Source organism: Rhinatrema bivittatum, chromosome 2 (assembly GCF_901001135.1).
Source record: "Rhinatrema bivittatum chromosome 2, aRhiBiv1.1, whole genome shotgun sequence".
Lineage (NCBI taxonomy): Eukaryota > Metazoa > Chordata > Amphibia > Gymnophiona > Rhinatrematidae > Rhinatrema > Rhinatrema bivittatum.
Genome location: NC_042616.1, coordinates 80,502,459 through 80,514,835, shown reverse-complemented (window position 1 = coordinate 80,514,835; position 12,377 = coordinate 80,502,459). Strand labels below are relative to the sequence as shown.

At 42.0% G+C, this 12,377-nt stretch overlaps 1 protein-coding gene across 1 annotated transcript in view; it reads left to right on the top strand.

Annotated features, from left to right (window-relative positions):
• The window catches only part of PLCD1 (phospholipase C delta 1), a 248,464-nt gene that overhangs the window by 198,544 nt on the left and 37,543 nt on the right, over window positions 1-12,377 (top strand). The window contains 2 exon segments of the mRNA XM_029588370.1: window positions 5,039-5,183; window positions 5,291-5,440. Of these exon segments, the coding sequence (XP_029444230.1) occupies window positions 5,039-5,183; window positions 5,291-5,440 (295 nt within the window).

Here is a 12,377-nt window from a genome sequence, read left to right as displayed (position 1 = left end):
AGCAAAGGGGGATCATTTTGGGGAGATTAGGAGGAGATGAGTAAGATAACTGGAGGTGGAAAGAGAGGTTTAGGATGAGGGGGATTAGCTGGGAAGTGTACATCTGTGTGTGAAAGGCAGGGGAAGAAGGATGGGGGGGGGGGCAGTTTTGGAGTGTGTGAGAGAGAAGGGATTGATGCCAGTTGTGTATGTGAGTGTCATATTGGGTGGGATGTTAGAGAGGAGATGCAAGGAGGAGCAGGACCAGAGCCTGATAGGGACAACTTCCTTTCCTCCCCACCCACTGTAATTCAGATCCTCCCTCCCTTGATCCTGGAGTCTGTCCCCCAGGTCCTGGAACCCAGTCCCCAACACTTCCTACTGCCTCCTTTCTTTCCTCTATACAAGAATATCCCTCTTCCCTCCTCTTCTCCATCCCAGATTCCCAAATTCTTAATCTTCCCCTTCTCCTATCTTGCCAAACCTAGTCCTCTTTCCTTCTCGCGCTCCCCCCTTCTTCTCACCCCATTCTTGATCCTCCTTCCTTCTTCTCCCCACCCCTGAGGAATCCTCACTGTACCAATACGTGAGATCACTTTTCTTCACCAATAAAAATAAAATTAATTATCCTAACGATTAAGTGTAAAACAAATGTGTTTTTATAATATGATACAAAAGATGGAAATCTTTGCCAGTTTGCTTCAGAATTTTAAAAATTTTGCCACTAAATCTATTCTAAAAAGAGGGGACTGTTTCTTAGACCTTCTCCTCCCTGTTGTCCAACCTTGGGGGGAGAGGGGAGTGATGGCTGGCGACAGCACCAACAGTGCCTAGGGTGGCCAAAATACTAAATCTGTCTCTGTTTAATGTATGTACTAAGGCTCTAACGTGGGTAAAAGCACTGTTTTTAAATGCATATGTAGATGCATTAAAATATAGTACAACTTCATATATTAAGCATTTAAATAGTATTATAATGTTCCTGTGGTCTCTTGTTAAATTAATATTTAAAACTAAGCTCTGAATCAGAGATGGTATTGCTCTAGATCCATACACCTCTATTTATGTGTGCACTGTTGGTATGTGCCAGTCATAGGGCATGAAGACCGCTAAAGGGATATTCAGTTTTGCCTCTAGGTTGGAGAGGAGAAAGATATGCCTGCAGGGCCTCTGAAAGGCTGCAGTGGTCAACAAGAGTCTACAAAGTTCCCATTGGGACTCGGCTTAATCTGGTTAGTAGATGTGATTAATGACTGAGGCTTCCTTTCCCCAGGGTCTGTAGTTGCTACCTCCTTGGTATCCCCAGAGTTGCCAAGGATGGGCCATCTCAAAGGGTGAGATTTTCTTCTTCAATGAGTGAGATTGAAGGCCAAAGAGAGATGGATCCAACTGGCTGCCGGCAGCACCTGCGCAGAATGCACATAGATGTTAGCAGAGTAACCCCCCCCCCCCTTTCATGCGGTGCATCAAATAAAGGGGGGATCACACAGATCCCCAAGCCGTTCTTCTATATCCTGGACCTCTCCTTTTCTCACACGCGCTTCACTAGAGTCCCTGGAAAGATCAGAATTTATCCAGTGGAGGGGGTGGGGGAGATTTATCCTCCTGGGCCTCTGGTGCAGTTGTGGATACAGTCATCAAAACCATACTCATCATACTCGTCTGGATCACTAGTCAGGTAGGGAGTATTTCCACTGGGGATTCAGGTAGCAAATTACCATGAAGTCTAAGAACTGTGTTCAAAGAAAATATACTTAAGGTTTGAAAATAAGACTCCAAGTGAGTATGGAGAAAATTAAAAAATAGCATCAGGAACATCATCATTAAAAAAGCAATAGTCTTTGTCCCTGGTAAATCCCCTAATTGTTTTTATTTATTTATTTATTTATTTATTTATTTAATTAATTAATTAACAGTTTTATATACCGAAATTCTTGTAAAAGGTTACAAAAATATTTTCTGCCAACTGAACCAGTATCCAACTCTAGAATTTCTTTCCCTTTGAGGGAAGGCTAATCTTCTGTAGCAAACTGTATAAGACAAAGCTAAAGATGAAAAATACACCACTTACTTCAAGAAAAGTAGACTAAACAAATAACTAAAAAATCTCTTCAAAGCAGCAATTTATCCCCAGGTCTTCTCCTCTGCTGTTAACTCGGAGCAGATGCAGGAAAACCTCTTAGTCTTTGTCCTTCAAAATACTGGGAATTTGTCTTCCCTTAGGAGCTGGAGTCAAAAACTTCCAAAAACTCAACAATTTCCAAAGCTCTTCCAAAATTCTAGTCTCCTAGGGTACAATCTAAAAGCATAAGAACATAAGACTTTCCATACTGGGTCAGACCAAGGGTCCTGTAAGGATTCTGCTTGGATAGTTGGTAAGTGACCCTGGGCCGAAGTGAGAGGTGGTACCACCCACAGGGAGGAGCCCCGTCAGCCTCACTGTTGGGAGGCAAGGTCTCAGCTGAGGTCAGACACAGAAACAGTCTTAGAGTCTTTATTAAAGACATGGAAGCACTGCCCGCGGAGCGCCTAGAAAGTCCTGATGGCAAGATGGCGGTCGGCGGCGTCCGTGCTGACCCGGGAGGCCTGGGAGTGGTAGGCAGGTCATCGGCAGCTGGCGGAGGCTGCCAATCTACCCCATGGAGACAGAGAAGCAAAGAAGAAGGTGAGCAAGAGCAGTCGCAGCCGTCTGCGACCGATGGGCGTAACAGGTCCATTAAGCCCAGTATCCTGTTTCCAACTATGGCTAATTCAGATCTGTTTGGCAGGTTCCCAAGTGGTAGATAGATTCCAAGCTGCTTATCCCAAGAATAAGCAGTGGAGATCTGCAACCATACCTTAATAATCGTTTAAGGACTTTTCCTCCAGGAATTTGTACAAACCTTTTTTTAAACACAGGTAGACTAATAGTTTTCACCACATCCTCTGGCAACAAAATTCCAGAGCTTAATTACCGGTATGCGTTGAATAAAAAAAATATTTTCTCTCATTAGTTTTAAATATATTAATTACATAGTAACTTTAGTGTGTGTCCCCTGGTCTTTGTAATTTTCAAAAGAGTAAACAACTAATTAGCATTTACTCGTTCCATTACACTCATTATTTTATAGACCTCTATCATATCTCCCCTCAGCTATTTCTTCTCCAAGCTGTAGAGTCCTAACCTCTTTAGCCTTTCTTCATAGGGGAATTCTTCCATCCCCTGTATTATTTTGCTCACCCTTCTCTGTACCTTTTCTATTTCTGCTATATCTTTTTGAGATGTGGTGACCAGAACTGAACACAGTACTCAAGATGAAGTCGCACCAAGGAGCAATAGAGAGGCATCATGATATTCTCTGTTTTATTCTCCATTCCTTTTGTAATAATTCCTAGCATTCTATTTGCTTTCTTGGCTGCTGCTACACACTAGGCCAGATTTTAGTACCTACGCGTAGGCGTAGATCTGTGCGCGCAACCCGGCACGCACAAATCTAAGCCCAATTTTATAATATGCGTGTGCAGCCGTGCGCATGTTATAAAATCTGGGGTATGCGCGCGCAATGGGGTGCACACTTGTGCACCTTGTGTGCGCCGAGCCCTAGGGGAGCCCTGATGGCTTTCCCTGTTCCCTCCGAGGCTGAAATCAGAGCTGCCTCGGAGGGAACTTTCCTTCCGCCCCCCAGCCCTACCTAAACCCCCCCAACCTTTATTTTGGAAGTTGCGTCTGCCTCTGGGTAGGCGTAGGTTGCGTGTGCCGACCAAGTGCCGGCTTGTGATCCCCCGGCATGGCCACTGTGCCGGATGCCTCAGTCCCGCCACTGCCCCTGCCCCGCTCCTTTCACAAAGCCCTGGGACATACGCATGTCCTGGGGCTTGTGCACATCGCCGGACCTATGCAAAATAGGCTCAGTGCGCATAACCCCCTACGCGCGTAAATCTACCTGGATTTACGTGCGTAGTGCTTTTAAAATCTGCCCCACTGAGCAAAAGATTTCAATGTATTATTAACAATGACACCTAGATCCTTTTTTCTGAGTGGTGATTCCTAATGTGGAAACTTGCATTGTCTATCCATAATTAGGGTTACTGTTCCCTAAGTGCATCACTTTGCACTTGTCCACATTATATCTCAAGTGCCATTTGCATGTCCAATCTCCCAGTTTTGCAATGTCCTCTTGCAATTTCTCAAATCCTCTTGCGATTTAACAACTTTGAATAATTTTGCATCATCCGCAAATTTGATCACCTCACTTGTTGTTTCCATTTCCAGGTTGTTTATAAATATATTAAAAAGCAGTGGTCCCAGATTAGATCCTTGGAGTTGTTCTGGGACCTCTGCCAGGAATCTGCCAGAAATATACAAAAGACTCCTCTGATCAATCTTCTTGTGAAGGAAGAAAGACCTTGATCAGTCAGCCAGGGGAGCCAAACGACACTTTGCATATGCTCTAAGGGCTATATTAATCCTTCAGCCACAGCCCACAAAAAGGTGGGAATACAAAAAATCCCTTAAGATGCTGAAAACTGGGCAGTAATGAGTAGCCCTGGCTACTGCAGCATGGAACCCAGGAAACAATAACAGATCTCACAAGGCAGCTTCCACATACAGGAGAGTGAGTCCGTGGGTGCCTCAGGCTGAGATGAGAAACTGCTCACCATAACAGAGGAGACCTGATCACTGTGCTCACCCACATTAGGTCTCCCCTCCTAATTATTGCAAGTCTGCATTACAGTTTTATCATAGTGTTAATACATTCTGAAAACTCTTTACAAAGCAAAAAAGAGGGTCCTTGCATTTTGTAACCTTTTGTTAGTAGTTCTGACTTCTCACTGAAAATATAACTTCTTATATGAGTAATAACAGTAAATTAATAAAATATAAAGAAAGGTAGTCTGCAATTAAAAAATATATATGTATAATAAATCCATCGCCTTAAGGTCTTCTGTGGCCACTTCACTGCTAAGGCCATTCTTGCTAACATAGTAATACTATTACTAATCAAACCATAGTGCTGAAAACTAGTTTGAATGCTGGTTCATTGTATACATAGAACAATGCTTAACTTTTTATTGGCAGGGCTCTTGGTAAAGGCTGCCGTTGTGTAGAGCTGGATTGCTGGGATGGTCCTAATTCAGAACCTATTATTTATCATGGCTACACCCTCACCTCTAAGATACTCTTCCGTGATGCTATACAGGCTATCAAGACATACGCTTTCAAAGTAAGGAAAAAAGTGACTATTTCAAAGTTCTTTATTTTTTTTGTGGTGGTTAAAACCAAGGCTAAGAATGGCTGAACTGTTATTCCCATCCTCTCAATTTGATTAAGGCTTCTCCATACCCTCTTATCGTATCTCTGGAGAACCACTGCAGTCTGGAGCAACAGATTGTGATGGCCAAGCACATGAAAGACATCTTTGGAGATGAGCTACTGACAGCACCAGTAAATGGAAAGATAGCAAGCTTCCCCTCCCCCGAGGTGAGTGTTCTCCTTTGTAAAGCGCTACATTTCCACAAGCCTTATAGTGGGTGAGGCTGATATTCCAAAAAGCTGAGAGTGTTGCACTCTGCACGGCATCAGAAACCTAATGGGAATGGTCAGAATACGGGGACAGGTATCTTGCATTTCTATTGATGCTTCCAACTAACCTTGCATTTATTGTTTACCAAATATTCTCATTGCCCTTGTAAAACCAAGATTTGTGTATGACAATGGGCTGAGGTCTCCACACCTGCGTTTTTGTACTATTTGCTGAATTATAATAATAGTTGACCTCCATGATGAACATTTCCGGTTGTGGCCCTGGTTGGGTCAGCTTTGCCACAGCCTCTCAAATCCCACATTAATGGCTAGGAAATAAGATTTTCTGAAGGTTGTCATTGCTTCATTGAACAAGAACAGCAATTTCTGGTGCATGAAGGATAAAAAGCGGAATGTGAAATACTGAAAAGTGAAATATGTTGTTATTTAAAAAGAATACTTTAAGTTGAAGTGTCTACTGAAAGTAAATGCATCGGTGGAAAGACTTTATAAGTTATTACTGTGCAGTTAGGTGTTGCTTAGTAATATATGTATTTTAAATGTATGTATGGGTGTTGCATAACCTTTGCCTCCCCCATTGCAGCAGCAACCAGAAATTTGATATACCATTTAATCAACATTCAAAACGGAATTAAACAACTTATAATCAATAGTGGGTGTGCCCATTGTTAGCTTGCAAAATGGCTTTAAAACTAGCAGAATAATCACCTTTTTTCTGCTTGTTGCTGGAATTTTCAATCATTTTTTGGTTTTCTTGAGACAATTTTAGTGGCTCACCGTCACCAAATTCCATAAAACACTCGTCGGTGGTCTTGCCACTTGTGCTCTGAACCCTTTCACTTTGAACTAATTTTTCGGCACTCCACTTTTTCATAATAAAGGTTGCTCGAGCATCACGTGCCTCACAAAATGTAATATACTTAATACGGTCAATCTGATACTGTTTTTTCTTTTGTACATTCTGGACATAAATAGTAAATTTAAGTAATGTGTAAGGTACTGTTAAAGTCCAAATTGAATGGCCTACAAAATGGTAGAAAAATGATATAAGTGGAATAATCCAGAGGGGCGATAGGTGGGGAGGCAAAGATTATGTTTTAACCCACACTTCATTGGGTGTTGGAAATTTAGGGGGGTCACAATGTCTCAGACTTCTCCTTTTCTCAGACATGTTTCACAAGAGCCCCTGGAGACCCGGGGTTCATTCAGTAGGGGGAAGATTAACTTCCTGGATACAGTCATCAAAATCACACTCACCCCACGTTTCCTGGTCACTGGTCAGTGGTATTCTCTTATGGGGAATATTTCTTTTGGGAATTAGATAGCAGATAACCACAGAGTCCAAGAATGGTGTTCAAAGAAAATTACTTAACATTTGAAAATCAAAATCCAGGCCAGTACGGAAAAATCAAAAATAGCATCAGGAAAATCATAATCAGAAAGGCACTAGTGTTATGCTCAGACTTGTGAAAACTTGGGCCGACGGGAGGATGGTATACCTTAGGAGGAAGATCCGTAGGTTCTCCCGTCGGGTGGCGAGGCAGAACAGAAGATGCGACCAGCTGACCCTCGGCACTGGAGACTGAGGCGACTGTGGAACTAGACGAAGAGTCGTGACATCAAGGAGAAGAATGGAGTCTTTGCCACTGGAAGTCCGCGGTCCCCCCAGGAGGAGCCCGTAGGGACCAGGACCGCTGGGACTTAGGTGGACCTTTGAGAAGTCAAGGAGTCGAGAGTTCGGTGCAAGAGCTAACTGGAGCTTCACCCCTGGAAGCCCGCGGTCCCCCCAGAAGGAGCCCATAGGGACCCGGGCCGCTGGGACTTAGGTGGGCCCTTGGAGATGATGGTCCAGAAGAAGTCCGAGGTCAAGTGCCAGAGTGTCGTCGCTTACCAGTCCGAGGTCTTATACCAAGGGATCGACGCTTGCCGGTCTGAAGTCACACACCAGGAATCACTGCTAGCCAGTCTGAAGTCAGGAACCAGGAACACCAAGACGAAACAGGAACAAGGATCCGAAGTACAAGAACTCACTGAAGCAAGCAGACCTGAATACGAGGAACGTTGCCAAGTCAAGGAATGAGCAGAGGAAGCCTCCCTTTATACTTCCTCTGCTCTGGCTCATTAGAAACAGATGTAAGTAGTTAAGGGGCCTGGCCCCTTTAACCCTAGGGAGGAGGCGCGGCCTCGCGCCTAAATAAGGCGGTGACCATCTTGGATTTCCTCCACGGATATCAAGGCCAATAAGAACGAGATTGATAGAGCACAGATCAAAACTTAACACTAAAACATTGGAGGCTCCAATAGTTGACCATTGTGTAACAAAGGAACATAAATTTCAACAATTAAGATGGACGATTTTGGACAACATAGAAGATAACAATCGAGGAGGGGATCAAAAGAGAAGTTTAAATTATAATGAACAACATTGGATCTTCAAGTTAAAAATGGTAGTTCCACAGGGATTGAACGAAGAAATTGAGTGGACAACACTGATTTAAAAGACCTTAAGATCAAAATTAGCTCCCCTGCGTTTTCCTGTAGATTATAGAACATCTGAATTAGAAATACATTTTTGGTGACGTAACACGTAATACGCTTCCTTCACCTGATTTAGAAACACACCTGGATCGATACTATTACGAGTGACGTAACAAGCAAGACGTCCTCCTTACCATTGGCGGGACTTTGATCTGCTGACCATTTTAAAAAAAGCACATCAGGAAGTGCGGGAGAAAAAACGCCGCCATTCAGAGCTGTTTAGCCTGAGAGAAAGAAACCAACATCGCCATGGATCAGCGTTTGCCAATTTGAGGCAAGAACGCCATTCAGAGCTGTTCAGCCTAAGGAAACCAGCACGCTACTGACCAGCGATTGCCAACTTGAGGCAAGAAATAACTAAACAGCACGCCATAGAGAAGAGTTCGAGGAACCTGAGAGCGCATATTAAAGAACAGACACAAATTCCCCTGAGGAAGAAAGGACATCTTTTCGAAACACAGCTGTGTTGGGAGATAAGTCTTATTTTTTCAAAATTAATCATTATGGCGTCTAATATGGACATTTCTTTGTCGAAAGAATTTTTCCCCTAAATGGGGTTCATAAGAGAACAAATTCATTGAGAATTTTTTTCGACAGAAACCCATAGCAAGTAATCGGCGTTTTGATCATAAATATAAAGTGGATATTTCATAAAAAAGTAAAAAGAAGAAAAAAAGCCAACATTGGCATTATATAGTGGACATTTTAATCATTAATTATAATAAATTGTTTAAAAAAAGAAGATATATAAAATATTTAACAAATAAAGGGATCGGGAGGGAGGTAAGTTAATGATTACACCACATAAATGAAGCAAGGCCGAGGAAGGCATGCATTCAAACGTATGAAACTTACCTTTTCCCATTTTATATTATTTGCCAATTGAAGCAAATAAAAATTAACACAATAAAATTAATACAGGAGGGTGAGATTAATACTCTGTGGTAAAGCATATTCACCATGTCACACAAATGGGTCAGGTGAACATGTGAACTGAGTAAAAACAAATTCCTACAGATTTTTAGAAATGGCTGGAAGTCTGTTCTGTGCCTTTATGGGACTTGCCTGTGCTGTGATGGCTCTGCAGTTTTTCTCATTTTTTTGTATTTCACCAGCCAAGGCAGACATATTCCAGCAAGCTTTGTGCTTTTCCCTTTGGCCTCTGAAAACATTTATTTATTGTATTCTCTTTTTTGGTCTTTTTCGAGTTTTTTCCTTTTGAATGTTGTGCCAAACTGGTCCTTCCCCCATTTTTGAGTGGGAAACAAGTTGCTTGGCAGGATTCCAATGTTTTTTTTCTGTTGCAAGTGTCTTTTCTCTGAAGCTATTTGTTTACATTTTTTATTTCAAAAGAACAGCAATACTGGTCCGTCAGTCTTGGCATCCCATATCCCACGGTGGCCACACTGGGTTATTTGGAAGATGCGCTCAACTGATTCTAATTGGGAGATCCATCCCATGTTGTTCACGCCCAGCTTCTAGCAGCCTGTCCTGAAAATCATTACAGCTAAAGCTGATTCTACCTTTGGCAAATCTGGGTCACCATTTTTACTCATTGCAACTTGTCAGGGAGCTTGTGCTTTATTTGAAAAATCAAGACAAAACAGTTTTGTTTATCAGTATGGTGCTTATCTCAATGGGGTTACATTAATTAATTTAATCCACAACTGAATTAAACACAAACAGCGACAAATGGACACATTTCGAAAACGTCGCATCAACTGAAATTGAGGCAATCATTCAAAACATCAATCCTGCTGCACATCCTATCGACCCAATACCTACAAAATTCCTCAAACAACTATCTAACCACACAGCCAAACTAATAGCAAACATAGTCAACCTATCATTCGATCAAGGCATATTCCCAGATAAACTAAAATACGACATCATCAAACCGATTCTCAAAAAGCCACATCTGATCCAGCCAACTTCCGGCCAATCTCGAATCTTCCCTTCTTAGCCTAAAAATTGTGAATCGTCAATTCACTGAACATCTGGACACCCACAATATTCTATTCCTAGCCCAACATGGATTCAGAACAACCCTCAGCACCGAAACCCTGCTTCTCTCCCTCTCAGACACAATACTTAAAGGCCTGGACTGCACAAATCTTATTTACTCATCCTCCTAGACATCTCTATGGCATTTGATACCGTTAATCACAAAACTCTATTACACAGACTAAGAGAAATCAGCCTACATGGCACAACACTTTGCTGGTTCACCTCATACCTTTCCAACAGTTCCTACAAAGTCAAATTCAATGACTTCGAATCTGAGCAAATCCCCCTTCCTCACGGTGTTCATCAAGGCTCCTCCCTCTCATCCACACTGTTCAACATATACATGATCCCCCTATGCAAACTCCTAAATGAAATGGGATTGTTATACTATGTATATGCCGACGATGTACAAATTCTACTCCCAATCAGACTCAACCGAACACACCCTTGATCTATGGAAAGCCCATCAAACTACAATAAAACACCTACTCTTGCAACTATCCCTCACTCCTAATCACAACAAAACAGAAATCCTATATATATCCAACAAATCCGCCCCCCTCCCTCACCAACCCCACCACACAACAACAAAAAAACCAAACACTCACCTCAGTAAAAAACCTAGGCATCGTCCTTGATAGCCAACTAAATTTCAAAAAACACATCAGCTTCATACTAAGCGACGGATTCTACAAACTCCAAATCCTGAGAAAACTTAAACCACTTCTATACCCACAAGACTTTTGAACAGTCCTACAGGCCCTACTGTTTTCTAAACTCGACTACTGCAACTCCTTACTACTAGGTCTCCCTGCTTCCACCCTTAAACCCATCCAACTACTACAAAACGCCGCAGCCAGAGCTCTCACAAATAGCAGAAGATCGGATCACATCACACCCATCCTCAAAGAATTACATTGGCTGCCCATCCCTCAGAGAATCCTATACAAGGCTCTAACCATCATACATAAAACTCTACACAACAAAACCAACTGGCTGACTACTCCCCTTCACTTCCACACTCCCCAAAGGAACCTTCGTTCCTCAAACACCGAACTCCTACAATCTCCGTCCCCGAAAGCAACACACAGATTATCAGCAAGAGAACGAACCCTATCACTCGCCGGCCCCTCCCTGTGGAATAAACTCCCAGCAGAACTAAGGACAGAGCCATCAACCCAATCCTTCAAGAAAAATCTTAAAACCTGGCTCTTTCACAAAGTCTTTGCAGCAATAACATGACTGAATCCTATACCCAACCTATCCCCTGCTGCTATGGAAAACTCTTACCGCAACCACTTTAGTTAACATCTACCTACATTCCCCACCCCATGAACTTACATCTACAAGATAGTCAGTCTTAACTACTGACCTGTATTTTTATGCACCTATAACCTTCTGCCCAAGTGATGATCCGTAACAGATGTCCTTAGCAACATAAAACAGAAACTCCAGAAAACAAGAATCGTGGAGCCTCCTGCCCCGCCTCAATTCCCTGTCCACCGACATGTTATGTAATATGTTTACCTTTGTCTAATGATGTAATATATTTACCTTTGTCTAATGTTTCTGTAAACCGACATGATGTGAACGAGTTCATGAATGCCGGTATAAAAAAACCTTAAATAAATAAATAAATAAATAATGTTTAATCATGTATCAGTTATTGATATTCCTCTCCAACATATAATTCCTACTTCTTAATACATACCTAACCATTCCTTGTTCTAGATGGTCCTTTGTAATAGACAAAAGGAAACGCCTTACATATTCAATCTTTTTACTTGTTTAACCGTTTAACTGCCTCACTTGTTTAATCGTTCCTCTAATACAGATGTTACTTGTAACGGACAAAAGAAAACGCCTAGTTTCCTGCACCTCTCAGTTTTCTGTAATCCGATGCGATATGTAAAATCGAACACTGGTATATAAAAACAAACAAACAAATAAATAATGCCCTTCTATATTTGCACATGACTGAATCCTACAGTGCTTTCATATGGTAAATAGAAATTACGAAGGTGCAGACTAGTAATTCCTTTCTGCCAAAAGAAGACACGTGCAATTAGATAGTTAATGCACAGACTTCATTCCTTTAATTAAACTTACCTATCCTCAGTTAATCTCACTTATAACCATATACTTTAATAGCCATGGCCTTGCTGTTTTAGTTCACAGCCTCCTATTTATTTTTGCCTGGCTATCTTGACTGAATTCAAGCTAGGGATTATCTCTTATGTGGGAGTAGGGACTGTCGCTTGTGTCTCTATTCAGCACTGCGTGCATTTGGCATGCGCTATACAAATCATGATAATTAATAATCATTATC